Source organism: Myripristis murdjan, chromosome 3 (genome assembly GCF_902150065.1).
Source record: "Myripristis murdjan chromosome 3, fMyrMur1.1, whole genome shotgun sequence".
Lineage (NCBI taxonomy): Eukaryota > Metazoa > Chordata > Actinopteri > Holocentriformes > Holocentridae > Myripristis > Myripristis murdjan.
In genome coordinates, this window is record NC_043982.1 from 3,221,037 (window position 1) to 3,241,467 (window position 20,431).

Genomic DNA, 20,431 nt, shown 5'->3' on the forward strand with positions numbered 1-20,431 from the left:
AACACTATATGCAGTCATAGCACCAAGATGTTCTGGCTTAGTTTCATCTAATAAATGAGATAGTCATTTTTTTCTTTATTTTATTAATGTTGCTCGGTATTTTGCCCTGCCCTAATCATCACTTTAGCTGACACAGAGACACAGAGTATCACTGTGTTCAGCCAGTGGGCAAACTGGGTTATTTTTCCAAATTTGATCCTCCGTGATCACAGTCCACATTGTTATTTTGCCACATCTGATTTGTGTGTTTGCTGTCACGACAACACTGGTTGTCATGTTGCCGTCATTCATTGCATAAGACAACTCTCGTGGCAGATGAGAGGGGTGTTTGCCATGCTGTTTGGTGCTGTCACAGATGCTCTCTTGCTTATCCTCCTCCATCTTTGTGGCTCTCTGCTCTTCTTGTTGCAGCATTTTTAATATCAGGTTTTGTTCCTGTGTGTGTTGGCTTGTAGGCGCGAGCTCCCAACTCTGCAGTGGTGGTTGTAGGAACTCATCTGGATCTCATCAACTCCAAGTTCCGCACAGAGAGACTTGCCACACTGAGAGCTTACATCCTGGCACTCTGTCGATCCCCCTCCGGGGCCCGGGCCACCGGCTACCCCGACATCACCTGGAAACACTTGCAGTCAGTACACATTTTTTATTTTACATTTGTAGGCACTGTTGCCATTCTTCTGGTTCTTTTTTGTTTGTTCCAGTGGGAACCTTAGTGAAGTTGCAGAAGTGCAGTTTTTTTTTCTCTCAACTTTTTATTTTATGCATGTCACCCTGCTCTGTGGGACGTTTTGGTTTAATGGGACGTTTTGGTTTACTCAGATGGTATAGTAATTTTTTTTTGGTACAGCAAAAAATGCTAAATATGTTATATACATTGATTTTGGACACATAATACTGACTTTCAGGAGCTTCAAAAACACATACTGGTCTAACCCTGGTCTTTGAAATTGGACCATGTGCATCTGTGTGTGCGCGTGTGTGTGTGTGTTCGTGTGTGTGTGTGTAGTGAAGTGTCATGTAAGACCATGGAGGGCATGGAGGGGCTGAAGAAGCTGGTGTACCAGGTGGCCTGCTCCATGAAGGACAGCAGCAGCAGCTCTGCATGTGGCAACAAACTGGTGGGCAGACTGGTGAGTGACCGGGGTTGGGATCCCGCTTCAGACATTGTTACAGGGCATTTATAAGTTCTTAGCAAGTCTTAAAAATAAAACAAAACAAAAATAAAATAATCTAAATTAAAATAAGGGCTTTTAAATGTCTTGAAATGTCTTCAGTTTAATTTTTTAGAGGTCTCTATTCTGCATGTCCACTCTTAGTACTTTCACACCCTGCAATACATATGGTTGATGGCTCACTTTATTATGATTGATAGTGGGTGTTGTAAGATGTTCCAGTTAAATTTCAGTTCAAATCCAGTTGAAATTCTACTTATGGTGTTTTTTTCCCTTTACCTCTCATTTATAGTTTCACAGTTGTTATAAGCTATGTTCAGTCAGAAATAGCCACTTATGTCTTTTTCATTGGTCATAAATTGAGTTCCAGGCAGTGTTAAAAAAGCTTTAAAGAAGACCTTTTTAACAAAATCCATTAAAAAAAAAAAAAAAAAAAAAAAAAAAAATCTCATGCCCTTTGATTATGCCTTTTCCTATTCCTTCTCTACACCAGATCCCCAGGAGCTACTTGATGCTGCAGGAAGCGGTGATAGCAGAACGGCAGAGGCGAGGTGCTGAGGACGAGGTACAATACCTGACTGACTCCCAGCTTGACCGGGTCATCGAACAGAACCCAGGAAGTGACATCAGAGACTACGAGGACCTGCAGACTGGTACTGTACCTTGTTCAACAACTGAATGAAACATGAAAAATCATGACTCATCATCATGTGGAGAAAAATTAATGTCAATGAAGTTATATCAGCAGAACCCATCTGCATTGTTAATAGCTGGCTACTAACCAGTGAAATCACCTGGTGTGGTTTTTGGTTGGACTGAAAACCTGCAGCCTCTTGGCCCCCCCATGGCACATGGTTTGACACCCCTGGTTTAGCCCATTCACTACAGTGTCTTCACATTTTACACGTCAACAAACCATTTTGCAAATCATGCAGGATTCTAAAGATTTTAAAACATATAATCAAAATCCCATTTTCAACTTTGAATGCTTGGTTGACTCACCCGCCTTATCATATTCTGATTCTGCAGCTAACAATTCACAAGCCATAAGCAAAACTTTCCCTTTCCTGGCACTGTTTTCTGGTGGAGAGACTGTTTGACTGCCCAATTTCAAGTCATCAAAACACAACAATTTTGCTGCTTTCTAAAATAAAGTAGTTCTAAAGTATGACTGCCTGCTTTGGGCAAAGATTAGCATTATTAGTTATACACATTTTGTAGATACTTCACTAAGCTTGCAAAATCAGTGATATGGTGCTTAACCCTCCTGTTATGTTCACATTTTTGAACATCCTTTATGTTTGGAGTCAATTTTACCCCTGCAGTTTAAACTTTCACAAAATTATTATAACTAAAATTGTTACCAAAGTTTATGTCAAGTACTTGATGTTTTTTTTTGTTGATTACCTAAATAGCCCTTTAAATAAAACATAACTCCCCACCACCCCACTTATACATCCAGTATTCCTATTACGCGACAATGGAAACATATTCAAATCACCATAAAATCTCACTGAATGATCTAAAATTGGAAAGAAATATTAATTTTTGGTGTTTTAATGGCTTTATATTATTTCTAAGTACAGATTTTTGTTATTTATAACCAATGCGTTACAAATTGTGTACAGGACATTGAAAACATATCATTATGTGAATTTCATGTTTACCCGGTAGTACCCATTACATTAGGAACACTCATTAAATATGAAGCAAAAAAAATGATGTTAATCATTTATTTAGAGACGTTAAACATTGGCTGGGGTCAAATTGACCCCAAACATAATAGGAGGGTTAAATGCATGTCGTCTTCATATTATTTCTGCATCCAGCCATCAGCTTCCTGATTGAGACGGGGACCCTGCTCCACTTCCCAGACACAAGCCACGGCCTCTGTACCCTCTACTTCCTGTGTCCTGTCTGGCTGTCAGAGTGCCTGGAGAGGATCATCCACCTCAAGTCGTCTCGCTCTGTAGCTCGGAATGGGGTGATCCATGCCGAAGATCTCAGGGTAATGAGCAGCCGACAAAATAGGGACTTTTTTCCCTTTGAATTTCAAGGTGGACTGCGGTGCTTGATACATTTACAGTGATACTGATTTCCTGGGTTGTTGTCTGTTGTGCAGATGCTGCTGGTAGGAACAGGGTTCACTCAGCAAACGGAGGAGCAGTATTTCCAGTTTCTAGCCAAGTTTGAGATTGCTCTGCCTGTGGCCAGCAACAGGTACATTAAGTTAATTAAGATATCATTCCTAGATACACTCAGTGTCCACTTTATCAGGTCCACCTGTGCAATCTAATGTAGTTCAATGCAGCAGCTCTGCCATAAATTCTACTTTTTAACAAAGTTTATAATGTTCAGTTTGTGTTGACATTGTGGAGGATGAGTCAGTTTAATTCTGTGTTTATTACTGAGGTTGTAGTTTGCAGAGCTCTTATACTGGACTGCATTATATTGAGAGGTGTTTCTGATTTTTTGTCCTCCCTACTTATATACATGAGAGGGACAGAATATTAGAAACAGCTGTCAGTAAAGGGCAGTCCAGTCCAACAGCAGCACTAACTATGAGCTCAATGCCAAACATAGAAGTGAATGAACACCTCTGTTACCGTGACAACAAGACAAGCTGAGCATTATAGGCTGCAGGAGAGGAAACTTTATGGCGCAACAGTTGGACTGCATTGTATTAGATTGTGCAGTTGGACCTAATAAAGTGGCTACTGAGTGTCCTTATTTTTATTCAGTTTTTACATCTTTCTTAACAGCACACTGTTCTCTGACTGTGTTCTACACCTATTTTTCCCTCCTCTGATGCTGTAGTTATCTATTGCCCCACCTCCTACCCCCAAAGCCGGCCATGGATATCCACTGTTTCCGCCAGCAGACCACCAACACCCTGCAGCGCCTTTTCAAGATGAGTTTTGTTCCTGCTGGATTTTGGGAGCGCTTCATTGCCCGAATGCTCATCAGCCTCACAGAGATGGACCTCCAGGTACTAGAATCTGCAGCTGTGGTTTATAACTCATTTTTCTTGCCTAATTGTTGACTTTTCACATTGATTGCCTTCATTTTTGTGTTGGTACAGTCGTTTGAGACGAAAAGAAACACCAGGAGCCAGTGCAGCAGGAGCTCCGTGATCTACAGCTTTGCCGGAGCCCAGCAGAGGAACCGCTGCAGCACGTTCAGAGTCCGACGCAGCCAGACCATCTATTGGAAAGAAGGGCTGCTCGTCACCTTCGACGGAGGTTACCTTAGGTAAGATCTGAGGCTAGAATGCAAGAGGAAGCAATAGGTTGTGATGAATACTAATGCTGTTAAATGAAGGTTTAGAAAACTTAGAAAAAGGTATGGAACTTCACTCAGACTCAGGGCCTCAGGAAGAGCTAGGTCTTAATCGAGAACAGCAGAGTTCAGTCAATAAAGAGTAGTGAGGGCAGACGGCCAGTCAATATTGGTGTTTAATCTACTTGGCAAGCCTAAAGGTTCACAGGAGGCGGATAAGTTCACAGTTTATCCTGGAGCTGGTGCAGGGGATTTATGACTGGTGCTGTCTTTCTAATGAGGTCTTGAATGATGACTAAGAACAGTCCTGCATTTATTCATAATATGCACTGCTAAGCCTGCAACAACTAACTGATGGCATTTGTTGGCAATGGATTTTGTTATTGATTAGTTGCTTGGGACTAGTGATGGGTGTTTGTACTTATGTACACAATGGAGTGTAACAATTTGAGGCTCTGCTCAATATTTCACTCCCATGCCATGTGCCCTGCTCACCCACTCCCTGCCCTCCCCACTTGGCTCTGTCTTGGATTAATTGTGATTGACATCAGTTACTTGAATGATAGCCTTTTTTGATGACCTTTTTTTGTTAGTGGCATATTGGCTACAAATCAGGTGTGGCTCTTGTTCTTTGCACTGATTGCGTTTATGGATTTCATTGGTTGTGTGAGTTTCTGTGTAATTTAGAAGAACAGCAATGAAAAAGCCCAGTTGTTCTCTGTTTACCCTTCTGGTCGAGGAAGATGGCCGCCCACCCAGAGGCGGGTTCTGATTGAGTTTTTTTATTTTTTATTTTTTTTCCCCTGTTTTTCCTTGCTACTGTCGCCAAGTGCTTGTGCACGGTGGAGATTTTGGTTTATGAGATGAGCCAAAATCTGTTGGGTCTCTGTAAAGTGCCCTTAGATAACATCTGTTATGATTTGATGCTGTACAAATAAAATTGAATTGAATTGAATTAAGATAGATTGAGAGATAGACAATACGCATGACAGTTTTTTTAATAAAGCACGCCATTTCATTTAAAAATTTTCCCCCTTTTTATCCGATAAGTTTATTAATAAAAAAATATCATTGTTATTATCATGTCATTATCAAAATAGTTGTCAGTCGCAGCACTGAGGTTGCACACTCGACCCAAGAGCCTAGTTAGGCCAGGAACGTGGTCAGACTTGTTCTTTGAATGAGTGAGGCTCTGACCATTTCTGTGCTCTGCCTTTTCCTGGCCATATAAGTACAACTTAATAATGTAGAAGGATAGCTGACATTGCAATGTCTCCTGCTGGCCAAGGCCTGACACAGAGACATTTGTAGCTACTTAGAAGACCGGTTTCATGTTAATTTCATTTCCTTCCGTGCAAATATGAGTTTGACAGGGCACATGACGTTCAAGTTCCACACTTCTGTTTTGAATGAAATTTTGGATGAAAATAACACTAGTGGTTATTGTGCTGGCTGAACTTGCAGCTGGGCACGTAGGACAAAAAAACAACAAAATGAATAAAAACGTAAACCAAGAGTAAATGTGTAAATACAAGCTTCAATTTTATTCACATGCTTGAGTTGTGGTGAACTGGAAAGTCCCATCTTTTCTCACTGCAGCACATAATGTCATGGGTCAGATAAATAAAATGGACATGTTTTTCTCTTTCTATTTATGAGCTCTTCTTGTGTCTAGTCTTCATTACCGCTGCCAGTGGAGAAGATCATGTTTTCATCTCTGTCTCTCTGTTTATTTGTTAGCAAGATATCTAAAAAAGTAATGACCAAGTTGTCATTTTTTTAGCTGCTGTGCTGCATTCATGTACTGGTTGGAAAATCCAACATCAGCATTGCTCTCACTTGCTGTTCTCTCTGAAAATCAAACCCAGAGGACAACAAAAAAAGAAACAAAAAATGGTACGAATGCTGCAGCTTTGCAAGTTTGAGTTCTGCTCTTCTGAGTACTGTCTAGTTGCATCTACTTTCCAACAGAGGTAGGTCCTTGATTTAGATGTAGGATTCAGTTTCAGTTCTCAAAACTCGGAGAGATCATTGAGCTTGACTTTTGTCTGCTGTGTTTGACCAGTGGGAATGAGACAGGAGCTGGAACTATGTTCACTGCTGTTTGGTTTATATGGTGAGAGCTGCTGGGGTGTCTGATGGAGGGCAGGGTGCCAGGCCACAGGATTGTACTGTATGTCTCCCCAAGGCTCTGGCTAAGTCCTACAGCAACACATCAAGTTAATCACATTCACAGCTGTTACAGCACCACACCCTGCCATAACATGACACGCTATAATGTTATCTCGTCAAATATGGTGTATGTAGTAGGCCTGTGTCTCTGTTGTTCACTGCAGTGTTGCTCAAACCAGATCATAGCCTGCTTAACCACACCACTCGCACAGACATGTCTCAGGCCTGCAAGTCTATTACTACATGTGACTTGTGGGAATTAAGAGGTGGATTTCTCCCCTAGGTTTTTCAGTGTAGCATCTTTTTGTTTAATATGACCTGGAATATAATGCTGGCTATAATGCTGGCTCATCTAACACTGTCTGATAGGGGGGAAAAAGGAAATTTTGTCCACAACTTATTCTTATGCTTAGGTGCAGATATAGTTTTTGACTTGGGGTAAACTGATATTCATGCTGATACTAATATTTCTATATTGGAGCCACTGATACATTGTGCTGGTATTCAATATCTTTTAAGTTGGGACACCGTCATGCTATTTTAAAAAAATGTTATCCCAAATGTTAACTTTGTCAGGGTGGAAAAGCCGAAACAGCATCTAGACAATGGAGGCACGACTGTAGCTCCTTAAGCAGAATGCCTCATCACACCTATTCAGTGGCAGGGAAACCCCTGGAATCAATTAGATCTTTAAATGAAGAACAATAAGATGAAATATTAAATAAAGTTGAAACAATATGATAAGTTTCCCTTAAGTACTGTATATAAAATATATATAAAAAGAAAATATATTTTTTTCCATGTATAATAGACTGTTATGTCTCTGTGGGCAGGGAGAAACCATTACAATATCAATTTTTATTAAAAGACCATTATTCTCCTGATATATCAGCATCAGTCTGCGTCTAATTATGTCTCTGCTCTCGTATTTTACTGTTCCACTTGATTCAGTAATTGAGGCTTATTCTAGTCTTGCTTTTATAAGTCACTTAGAAGAGAAGAGTGTTACATGCCCTAATTAGCTTAAATGTTGATGCAGCAAAATGCCTGAAATGTAGGAGAAGAGGTTGTGCTTGTCCTGCTGCATCAGATCAGCTGCTGGGTTGGGGGTGTTGAGGTGATGTTGAACGAAGGTGAGAGGCGATGAGCTTCCAGCTCCATGAGATCTCAGCATGCGCTCCTGTCCCTGCAGCGTGGAGTCGTCCGACGTCAACTGGAAGAGGAAGAAGAGCGGCGGCATAAAGATCATCTGCCAGTCAGAAATGAGAGATTTCTCCGCCATGGCTTTCATCACAGACCACGTCAACTCTCTCATTGAGCAGTGGTTCCCTGGTCAGTGGACTTCTTTCTCACTTTCAGTGTAGCATTCACATGCCGTGCTGTAACCCAGCCACTGGCCATACTCTTTTTACAGCATAATAACCTAAATTTTCTATTCCTATTTCCCCCATGTTTACAGTTGATTCTGCTCAAAATTTCTTAACTGTGGGTTCTTTACTGACTCCAGTTCACAAGGAGTGCAGCAGTCAAATACACACACACACACACACACAGGACCATAGCAGTCTCCAAAGTTGAATCCATAAAAATGCATCCTTTCAAGAAAGTAACAATCACACCATAGTGATGCATCCATAAATAGCTGTAATTGAGCATCACGACAGTATCACAAGTATCACAACATTTCAGTTCTAATAGCCCATTTGATACTTTATTAGGTTTGTTACACACTTCCTTGTTCACAGGATTGTCCTGGCTTCCTTTTCCTGCTCTGTTCCATCATACAAATCTGTCTTAGGAAGGGTGCATTGCAGTTTGACTGTTACTGAATTAAAAAGATGTGCTTACAGTGGGTTTAAACACTTTTTTCAGTTGAACTGTTGGAGCTTGTTTTGTTTTTTATTTATTTATTTATTTATTTGCAGAGAAGCACTCCTCCATAATTAATTTCATACTGCAAAAACAAAGCTGAATGGGTCCTAGAAAACCCGGAAATCCTACAAATTTATGGGCTATTTTTCTAGTCATGGAAAACACCTGGAAAATTCAAGAACTCATGAAATGTCCTGGGAATACTCATTAGATCCTTGGAAATTGTAAGGTTTGGCTGAGATGACATTGTCAGATGTTTTTCTGAGCTCACACAAATTGCACATTTGTACAGCCCGCTGATACCCAGCTGTTGTTTTTTTGCTGTGCCACATGTGGCACAGCAAAAAAACATGCAATATGATGCTTTGATGAACATGGTACTTGTGTGAAAGCAACACATTTGTGCATTGTTAGCCTTTCTGTTCATTTCAGGCTTTTTTTTTTAACATGTAAACAAAATGCAAAAATGTGTTGACAGCGTGTTATTTGAGTGACCAATTTCACACATTTTTGAGCTGCAGTATTTGGCCACTTCGTCCAGTTTGAATCATCTTGAAGTGACCTTCGGTGAGCAATGGCTAAGTCACTGTACATGTCTTTGCAAAATCTCAGAAAATGATTGCCTTCAAAAAGTGGGAACTCTGGAAATCCTTATCCTTTAAAACATTATACAGTCTGCTGGTTGTTTGAACTGAATATCTGGTAGGGTCTCCATGTTGCCAAAGATGAGTCAGCTATCAGATTATTCCCTGTCCATCTTTGACTGAGCTATTGTAGCTTTATTCTTATCCAGAGGAATGAAACAATAATCCCAATAGTGATCCTTGTGATATCTTATACTGACATTGAAATGAGCCTGTAACACTGTACAAGTGTGTTTGTGCATGCAATGAAACACCATATGCAGCAAATTTGAATGTGAGCGAATTTAGTAAAGCTAGGGTACAGACGTGCAAAATATTTAGAAACAGAAACATTTTGTTTTGTATGCAGAGCTATGCATTTTCCCCCAGTTTACAGTCATATGATTAGAATTACTGTAATATAACTCTTTTCAATACAAGCTGAGGTAGTGTGGCCTTCTGACACCTTCTATTGATCAGCCACTCCTGACAGACAGCAGAGGCAGACATTTTCTATTGATCGTCTCAAATTGCTGGAAAAGGTTCTGCAATTAAACTCCATTGTAGCCGCAAAGGAAATATCTCTACATGATGTGACATTGTAAACGTTTGGCCAGTCATCCACAGGAATTAAAAAAAGCAAACACCAAACAACAAAATCAGAATGCAGACGACATCATCAAACTGTTTTTAAGAGGCAGAGAATTTTAGGGTGGATACTAGAGCACATCTTTCTTTGCCCTTGTTTTTCTTTTTCCTCTCACTCCGTTTTTCTTTCTCAGTCCAATCAGTCATTTAAATGCACAGGTCATCGTGCACCTCATGCTGTGTTTACCTCCACCGCAGCAGCTCCCATCAATTCACGCTGATCCCTTATTGCTGCCAGTCAGTTTCCCAGCAAGACTCGCCTGCTGTGCACATGGCTGCGGTCCTCACGCAGCTTTTAGCAGCCTTTGCTAGATTAGTGCTGTTTTACTTGTCAAAACAGCACTTGTGGAAATGTGAGTGGCAGTCTGGAGCAGAATATCAAGGCTCAAAAGGGATGTAAATGTGAGACTTGTGATGGTTCTTGTCTTGTCTTTGTTAATCTGGCACTTAACTAAATTAAAATGTGCTCATGTCTCTGGTTCCAAAAGATAGATAGGGACTTTAATTTATTTGTTATTGCTATTCACTAAACAGAATTTTAATGGGAAAATGTGTAAGAAGAGAAAGAGGACTACTTTTTGCACATTTTTCATGACTTCTTGCATCCTCCAGTGATAACAAACAGTTCTGCGACTGTTTTCTAACTCCTGTCCAGAGACAAAAATGTTCTCATATGGAATAAAATAATCTTAATTGCCATGAAAATGTTTGGGAACCTTTGTCCAAGATCAATTTCATTTCATGCAGTATCCTTCACTTTACAGTGTCCATCCAACAGTAAAGTGAATAATTTTGAGCTAAGTTTTGAGAAGCCATAAACAAATTCAGCCCTTTGCATCAGCCTCAAGGGAATAAATCAGCTGCCTCAGCATGAACTGAACTGAACTGAACTGAAGAGACTTTGAAGAATTTATGATTACTGGTTAGTATTGGGCAAGTTGTTTTTGTTCTGTGGCACTAGCCAGTGTTGGTCATATTTCATGATTTCATCTGAAGATGTAAACAACAAAAATTATTTAGCAATATTGTACCAACTAATGGTCAAACAACCACAGTGGAGATTCATCCTCGTTAGCCCAGAGGTTGTTGCATTACAATATCAAAAATGTTGTTTTCAGCAGCCGCAATGCACAGTTAGACATGTCATAAACCACATTAAACGAACCAGCTATTCATTATACAGCAATAATGGAGGACATGTTGGACAGATTCAGACAATGTATCAGATTGTCAAAAGCCACTTTTCACTTGTGGTGCAGCGAGAATGAACCAGGCACAAGTTGTTATTTATTCAGTAATACATTTCCATTATGTTCTAATTTGTTCATTTAGAACAAAACTGCCATTTGTCATTTACAGCAGTCACTTGCATTCAGCTTTTTTGTGTTGATTCCCAAAATTCACATAAAAAACTCAGTTGGAAACCGAGCTAATGATGTGGGTGTGTGTGTGTGTGTGTACACAAGGGAGTTTACTCACATACAAGCACACACACACAGTTTTCAGTTCTTCAGTAAACAACAGCCGATGTACTTGTTTGTGTCTTGTAGCTTTGACTGCCAGTGAAAGTGATGGCAGTCTCCTCATAGAGCAGTACGCCCCCTGTCCCCTCTGTGCCTCGCTGGGCCGACGGAGCCGGGCCGAGTCCCCGTCCCGCCGACCGAGCCACGGAGGAGAGAGAGAAGCATGTGAAAGAGACGATGCAGGAGGAGGAGGAGGAGGCGGTGTGCACTACTTCAACATGGAGGACTGTGTGCTGGCTGCCGTGGAGAAAGAGCACATACTGTGTCCTCAGCACCCTGAGCAGCCGGTCCCCCTGCAGGAGCTCGTTCCCGAACTCTTCATGACAGACTTCCCTTCACGGTAACCTCTCGACCTTTCAACCCTTCAACTTCGGCCTGCATCTTGTCACATCACATGTTAAGTTGATGCTGCTCCACTCAAAAGTCACACTTGGACGTTTACATTAGCCTCAGAAGTCAGACGCAGCATCAACTACAGACCGTTGCCCAAATGTGGAATTCTGGACACATTTTCCAAATCCAAACATACACATCCAAATTTGTTGTTTAGGGAACTAGGAAAACCCAATTAATTTCCCCCCACCAACAAACTATTAGTGGTTTAATTAATGACTTTTCAGGCCTCTAACAGTCATAGATTCATGTAACAATGTCAGACAACAATATCTGGGGTGGCAAATGTTGACCAGCATGAATCTCCACATGTCAGGTGAAAAGAAGGTCTACACAGCCTGGCTCCATGTCCATGAATCACACATTCACTCTAAAAAAGTTTGAGGATTTCCTTCAAGTCTGATATTGCCCAATTAAACAACTGAAAAACTGACTGGGCCAATCAGCACTGTTGTAGGGCGGGACAAACTTTGACATAATCAAGCGGTGCCAGAGAGATCATAACATATTAGCTATCAATCAATCAGTCAGACAGACCTGAGTGGAAGTCTGAAGTCTGAAGTCTCACACAGTGACACAATACAACCACACCTCCCACCCCAATTTGCAGCGAGGAAACACCAGAGGCAGGATTAAGAACAATAAGAAATAGATAAAACTCAAAATAGCCAAATAAAAGTAGTAATAAAATGAGTAAAGATATGAAAAAGGGGAAAACAAACAAACAAAAAGTAAATAAAAACTCCAAACAGTCGATAAGAAGTAAATGAAGCTAAAACACAAGAAAGGTTCTAGCTGGTGCTACTGATGTTTAAAATAAATTCAAGCTAAAAACACTTGAAGCAGAGCCGTGCTGTGCACTGAAAGCATTTCTGAGAGGGGAAGACGTTTTTTGTCAAAAGTTTAATTGGTCAACTAGTCCCAATGGAAAAGACCCCTGGTGTGTTAGCCTAGCTCTGTTGTTAGCCCAGCCCTCGGCTAACAACAAGCTAGCCACACATATTAACAGAGCCAGAATTATCTGACTTCAGGAATTGCTAGGCCAAATGCTTTTCATTGGCTTTTTGGTAATATAGAGCTTTTACATTTGTGACAGCCCCTTTCACCAACAACATGACTCGGCATAAACGTCATAAAGCATCAAATTTGACTGACATTTTTTGTAGGTGGCTAAGCTTGCTAAGTTTGCACTGTAAACTGGCTAAAGCAGCTACCGTGTTGAGTGGCAACTCCGTCATGGTAGGTGGACACGTCAGTCACTAGTGTAGGCCAGCACTGGGGCAATTTCAGATTGAATAATGCAGTGGAAACGGAATGGATACCGTATTTCCCCAATTAATTGCCCGGGCGTTTAATACGCAAAATCGACTTGGACCCCGGGCGTTTAAAAGAACCAGGCGGCTATTCGCTGCAGGCCTTTATTTATTTTTGCACCAGGTCATTATCGTGATGACAGCTACTGTCCAACATATTTTCAGTCGGTCGATTTAATATTACGGAACACCCTTTTGTTCTAACGTTAGCTAGCGCTCTTATTTTGACAGGAAACGGAAGTGCCTCACAGTTATTGTGCGGCTAACTGTTTACTTCTGCAAAAATAAGGTGAACAGCCTTATTTTGGGTTACCTACATATAATGCAAATAATCGCCCCGGCGGTTATTCAGGTGGGCGTTTAATACGCAAAATGGGTGCAGACCCCAGGCGTTTATAAGAACCCGGCGGCTATTTGCGGCCGGGCGATTAATTGGTGAAATACGGTATTAAAAAAAAAAACAGTATTCCACAGTGTCTGCAATATTGTGCAGAATGGATGGAGGGAGGGATGGAGAACAAGGGAAAAGAAAGACAGGAAAATCCCTCGTGTTTCCCAGATTTCATTTAATGAAGCCTCATTATTTTCCAAAGCTGTCACCCTCATCCCGAGCACTTATCCCTTGACCTCTCAGCAGTCCCCGCTCCTACCTTCCTGTACAGCTCTGCTTCTTGTTTCCGTCCTGTCTGTGGAATCCCAGCCCCCCTCCTCTCCCTCAGTGAGGAAGGCAGGGTGGATCTCCTGCTCGTGTTGCCAGTGTCTGGAGGTTTTTCAGACCTCCACTGGCTTGGCCAACACCACTTATCCATCATGGAGGAGTCTGACAACTTGGCTGTGCTTCATCCAGGCAGACTCCACCAGAGCTGAATGGTGCACACAGGACATACTGAATAAAACATACACACACACACACACACACACACACCTACACAGTGACAATCAGCAGCTCTCCAGAGGTTTGGTTGTATAATGAGTTTCAGTCGATTTCTCCCCAGTGACAGCATCTGTTGATGTATTGTCAAGCCTCAAGGACGATCCGCTACTCCCTCAAGCATTCAAATAAACACTCAAGGACACATTCTGTCTCTCCCTATCCTAACACACACACACACACACACACAAACTCTCAGTCAGGACACTCTGAAACAGTGTGTATGCTTGGGACGGGTGAGGGGGCAGCCAGTTATGCAAGCATATCTGAACTGTTTGCTGTAGCGGCTCAACAACCCGTTGAAATGTTTGTGTAATGTGTTTGACTTGTGCTTTTAATACAAGTGAGGCAGATATTGGCCCAATGACTTACTCAAAAACTGGTGACACCATTTGTTCATGTCATCCACTGCTAAAGCCATGTGGCACTTACAGTGTGCACCCAAACTTGGGCTTCAACGCCTATTTTGGTCAGTATTTTGGCTCAAATTCTGGGTTAGGGACTGAGTACTGGCTTTTTTATTGTCCGGTTCAAAAATGGCCATATTTAAAGATAAATTATGTCACTTGACCGCTCCTTCATTCCATGAATATTGGTATCAATTTTTAAAAACCTTGTCAGTCATGTAGCATGTACACATTTTAATGTGGTCAGATCTGTGTATGTGTCTTCAGGCCATGCAATAATAACATAACAATAATTATTAGAGCTTATTTTCATTAGTATAAATGAGCAAAATCTTCACTAAAATGTTTATATTTCAATATAATTGTTTCCATGACTGACACACAAATAGACAGTCATTTGGCAAGCAAGGACAGCAGGTACTCAAATGATAGACAAACAGCCAAGCATGTGGCAGGAATAGAGAAAGAATGAACTGCACACTGTATTGTTTTGGGAGGCTAAAGCACATTAGCAGGATGAGTACTCTCGTTTCTTCAGATTTCAGAAAAAAAATGCCTTTAACTGTAACATAATAATTATTTGATATGTATCAAAGTAATTACCAGAAGACTGATTGGCTGAGGGAGAAAAGAAGCAAGTTCAAGTTCATGACAACTTTCTTAATCCCTTAAAGGGCAGTTGAATATGACAGCTCGCAGCAGCACAGAACAACACACGTACAGTACACATAAACCATTAAAGGGAGGACAGCTGTGTGTGCGCTCTGCAATAAATAGCAATGAATATGATGCACACACATTAAAAGCCTATGAAGTACTAAGCAGCTGGACAGCAGAGGAGATAAAGGACTTGGAATAGCAATTGTCTTAACAAGCAGTGAAGATTCACACGCCAAGATGTGCTCGGAAAGACCCACAATCCTTTGAGTGTTTCTTAATAGAGTGTCATACAGGTCAAAATACAGGTCCATCAAGGTCAAAACTTATTACACACACACATGCACACGCACACACATGCACGCACACACATACAGAATCAAATGTGTTCTCAGATGCGTAGTATTGCCCAATAGATGGTCCGGCTGAAATGCAGTTTAAAGCAGTTAGCAGAAACCGGCCGCACTCATGTTCCTCCATGTGCAACCTTCAAGGAAACCATTTCCAGAGTTCGATGTTAAACTCTGTAAGCATTTGTATTGGCAGCTGACCAAAGGCTATTGTTCTTTGCTAATTTAAGTCCGCATCTTGATTTGTTTATGCCGGCCTTGTAGTTAAAACACCACATGAAAAGGCTGCGAGGAGGGGATGATGGAGGGATGGAGAGGATACTTTGAAAGTTTGAGGAATGCAGCTGTGCTGTCAGCCTATAGGACCACTGTAGACAGAAAGTAGGCTTTGTTTCCCACATGGGCCATATGTGGCTGACAGACACGACGGGTAAAGCAGGGTTCAGGATTCAGGGTAATCTGAAGCTTTGTGGTGAATGTGTTGACAGATGTGACAGTGCTGACTGAGGTACTTAACACAATGTGCACTGTATGTGTGTTTGTATTAATGTGTGTATGTTTACCCAAATGGGACTTTGAAGACCCATGGTGATACTAGTTTTTTGGAGTAAAGCTGCATGTATTTTGGCGCCAGTAATCATAACTTAAAATGTGATCTTTGTTTGATGATTTGATCTCTTTCATGCCACAAAAATCTGCCAAAAAGACATGCATTGAGTGGTTCGCACAGGGTTTGATTTTACTCAGGGTGGGAAAGGATGAGAAAAACATTTAGACTATTTTATTCCACCTCCAAAAATTCATTAGGCCACCTCCAGGGGCCAATATAGAGCACTAAAATGGGACTTTACATAGGCAAATGAGCAGCAGCAAATGGGACTTTTCCAAATTCTACTTTTTTTTTTTTTTTTACTGTGCATTGGGGGGAAATGACCAAATAGTGGTTACAAGGATACACATTTCTATGTGCTTAGGTGAATGAAATCTGGAACCATTTACGGACAAAAAAATGATTTTCTTCCTCTGGGTACTAGTAAACACCACATCGCCTCAATGCCAGTGGAGTTGCCACAGTTTTGCAGTCATCAGTTTCACACCAGCTTATGTCTTTATCATAAATATTGGGCCATATAACAATTACAGTATAGCAGGCAATATACTTCGAAAGTTGAAAGACAAAATGACGAAGGAATACTATGTGCAGGTGTGGCATTCTGCTACACCTCTTGTGCTATTCCTAATGTCATAGGAAGTAGTTAATGAACCAAAACCAAAGTTGACCCTAGCCTCACTGGTGACATAACCAACCATGTGGTATTCGGACCAGTCACAGGACAGGCAGAAGTAACAGAGGTAGAAAAAAAACAAAAACAAAAGAAAAATTCAGTTGTGAGGGCTTACACAAAGAACATATAAAACCTGACTCACTGTGTCTTGCAAGACATCTTTTTACTCCTTATTCAGTATTCTGGGCCCTTAATAGGCCAGTTCCTTGTAAATATCTGGACTCAACAGTTGTGATCATTTTAAGCCTTTAGCCCTTTGACTGCCATATATTCTACTCTGTTTAGCAGGTGCTCAGTACTGCCCCCTTGACCAAAAGACTGTACTGCTCTCTTTTCCTGTCTCACAGCAGCCAAGGGCAGTGGTTCAACTGTCTCTGTCTATAGGCTGTGGTAAAACTGTGCATTGATATATGTAATGTAATCCTTTCCATTTTCTGTAATATTATTTCCATCTGTGTTGCTAAGCAATCTTTGGTGTGGTGTTTCTGCACTGCACTTCCCAGATACTACCTGTCAATCAAACTGAGCAGTGCGGTGATGTCTTTTTCTTTGGATTTTCTGTTGATGGAGTATGACTTTCTGTAGGTGGCGCTCTTTTCTTTGTGTTTTACCCATTACACACAACTTAGTTCTTATTCTTTTTTTATTACAAACAAATGAAAAATGTTAATCACATTATTTTCTGTGTGGCAGGGATTTTTTTTTTTCTTTACAGTAAAGTGTTTAGAACCACAAATATTGAAACACTGAATCATTGTATCAATCAGCGACAGAGTAGCAAAACTGACATTTATTTACAGGGAATTCTCAAGATAAATTCAAGGTTTAAGGTCAAGTATAAGCTGATGCGAGTGACGTTAGGTGTTTGGGAATAAATGAAAAACAAGGGATTTGTCTTCATGTGTGGGGGAAAAAAGCAATTTTGTTTGTGTGTGTGTGTGTGTGTGTGTTAGGCTCTTCTTGGAGAAGGACCAGTTTCAGTGCTCTGAAGAGGAAAAGAATATTCTTGGCCAGGGCGGCAGCGGGACTGTCATCTACCGAGCCCGCTACAGGGATGAGCCAGTGGCCGTCAAATGCTTCCACTTCAAGAAGTGCCGACAGCAGACCATCAGCAGTGACACGGGTACAGAAACATGTTGTTTACTGTGGGAAATGTGATTTACTGTTCCATTCGTCACACTGTATTAATACTGTCAACAGCTAAACTTCCTGACACCAATCTTAACTCTATTAATGTTTCAAAAGTTTGAAATACAGCCTAACCAGTGTGTTTTTCTTTGAAGGCTGACATTGATGATTTTGATGTTTCTGGCACAGTTAGATACTACTGTTTTATACTGAAATTCCACACAGACACACACTCACACACACACACACACACACACACACACACACACACACACACACACACACAAAATCCAGCTACTCTGTGTTTCCTTCTGAATTTAATGCTTGTCAGGGTTTAAAACCCCCTAAAGTAGCATTTAGACATTGAGAAACTCTCTCTTTTGGAAAAAGAGTATTATACTACAATGGCATTTTCATGCATACTTATGTGTAATCCAATCAAAATGTCTCATTAGAATTGGTTCAGTTTATGGACTTTCTACTGGCAACCAGTACAGCACTGATCAATTCTATAGTAAATCAAATCTTTGCTGACCTTAAACTTTTAATAAAATGCAGGTATTGGCCCTGTATATCAGCCTAACCCTAATGTGAAATGTCTGATATCTCGCTGTGTCAGGTAGTCCTGATTTTTTTTTTTTTTTTTTCCTTTTTTAACATCTCAAGTGGTTTCTGATATCTCGGTGTCAAGCTGTCATGGATTTTTAAAGGGTGCCTCTCACCCTAAGTTTCTCACCTTTCTTTCTCAGCCCTGTCTCCCCTTTCATTCTGTCCTCTGTGGATTTATCCCCCCACATTTGTCCACATATATATTTGTCTCCTTTTTCTGTGTTCTGTGCACTTTGTCCTAGTCCTATTCCATTGTCCTGCGAGGGTCTCTTCTCTTTCCCTTCCTCACATTTCTCTATCTTCTTGTCCCCTGATGCCCTGGCCTTTCCAGTAGTCGGCTGCTTTGTGTCTTTACCTCTTGAGAGAAAGTCGTACGTCACAAGGTCTGCAAAAACAGGAGCATCCACAAAATAATGAACCTCCTTTGGAAACCTTCATTTTAGGGTGAAGGCTTTCAGTGTTGCTGTTATACATAGTACATTTGCTAAATGTACTGTGTTTTCCATTAGTCCACATATTTCCTGTATCTCCAGGGTACCTATGGTTGTCTTTTTGAATTCCCTCCCCAGGCTGATAGCATCCATCAGTGGTGGTCTTAGCATTGTAGGTGTCGAAGCTAGGCAAGATCATGCAAAATCATCTTCAACACATAAACAAACACAGACACAGAGCGACAAACCCCTGACAAGAACATACTATTCAGATAGCAATAATGATATCCTTGGACACTCTCCAGCTTTATACAAATATTGAAACCAGTGCATTGTCAGACTCAATAGTTTTGCTACAAAATCCACAGAGAGCTCAACTTACACGGCCAGTCTTTTGTTTGGTTAGCCTGTAGTCTTAGATGTAGACAAAGCAACAATGACTTCATAAATGTGAAAACTATGGCTACACAGCCCATCACAAAGGAGCTGCAAGTCAGGGTGAAAAAGCCAACCATGTTATATATATGCAAATGGTTTAGGCCAGAGGCACATTTCATGACCAAATGTCTCGCATTTGCTGAGCTACTGAGCCACCAAAACACAGCTTGCATCAAAATAGTGCCACACCTAAGAATGAGGCAACAACGTGAGTTTGCACATTACAAGACTGATTGAGTGAGCCTTACCTCAAACAGCTGGTAAAATGTTGCTGTCTTGAAGGGCTGACCCACAGAACTTGAATGGAGTGGAACGGCCTTCCCCATTCAAATCAACATATCAGGATTGTCGGCACAATGGCCATTTTTATGTCTCTCTTTGCTGTGGTACAGGGCTTTTTTTTAGAAACTGACTTTTGCCAAGTTGATGCTCGGCTCAGGTGAGAGGTTTTGCAGTGAGAAGCAAAGCAGTGGACGAGAGGGTTGATACCTGAGCCAAGCCCATCAGAAACCGGCAGATCGGGCTGGGTTCGGACAAAGAGAGATTCAAAACCACAATAATTTGTAGCATTTAGGGCGATCCTTGCTAATGTTATCTTAACCTTGTTGCTAATTTCAGATTACAGTTGAATTTTGAATTTTATGCACTTGTTTAACAACCCAAACCACACAGATTCAAATGTTGACAATTATTTTAGTAATTTATGCTTTCAGGCTACAGCCACAGCACAGCATCTGCACCGTTCTCAAGCAAGTGTGACACACTTTACAACTCTATTGACTTGTCACCGCAGCATATACCTATAATCTCCAATTTTTTTTTGTGCGCATATGAGCGGATGGAAAGAAGAGACAAAAGAAGAGACATATCCTGCTGCAAACCGGTTGACCAGTGGGAGGAATCAGCTCGATGTAAGAGCAATGACAAAAATTTCAAATAAGTTGGAAAATCATCAGGAAGTCCCAGACTGCATTGGGAGGTCAGGACATGACGTGCCGACCCCCTCACACCTCCTCACACTATGCAAGCACATGCTGTTTTCACTCTGATCTTGACAATTTGGCCGGTACCGTCTGGGACGCCTAAATTGGCCGCCATACCATATGGTGTGCACCTGGCCTTACAAATCCAGAAATCATTACTGTCCCCCTTGTCTTTGGAAACCATCAGTCATACAGTTCAGCTTTACGTGAACAGCT

The 20,431-nt window shown here is 41.1% G+C and overlaps 1 protein-coding gene across 3 annotated transcripts in view; it reads left to right on the top strand.

Annotated features, from left to right (window-relative positions):
- Positions 1–20,431, top strand: part of lrrk1 (leucine-rich repeat kinase 1) — a 93,130-nt gene that overhangs the window by 44,435 nt on the left and 28,264 nt on the right. For all 3 annotated transcript variants that reach the window (XM_030045751.1, XM_030045768.1, XM_030045759.1), the window contains 10 exons: positions 456–628; positions 1,007–1,130; positions 1,666–1,825; positions 3,002–3,180; positions 3,295–3,392; positions 3,990–4,161; positions 4,255–4,424; positions 7,816–7,955; positions 11,317–11,629; positions 17,580–17,749. In XM_030045751.1, coding sequence (XP_029901611.1) covers positions 456–628; positions 1,007–1,130; positions 1,666–1,825; positions 3,002–3,180; positions 3,295–3,392; positions 3,990–4,161; positions 4,255–4,424; positions 7,816–7,955; positions 11,317–11,629; positions 17,580–17,749 — 1,699 coding nt within the window. The remainder of the gene's footprint in view (positions 1–455; positions 629–1,006; positions 1,131–1,665; positions 1,826–3,001; positions 3,181–3,294; positions 3,393–3,989; positions 4,162–4,254; positions 4,425–7,815; positions 7,956–11,316; positions 11,630–17,579; positions 17,750–20,431) is intronic.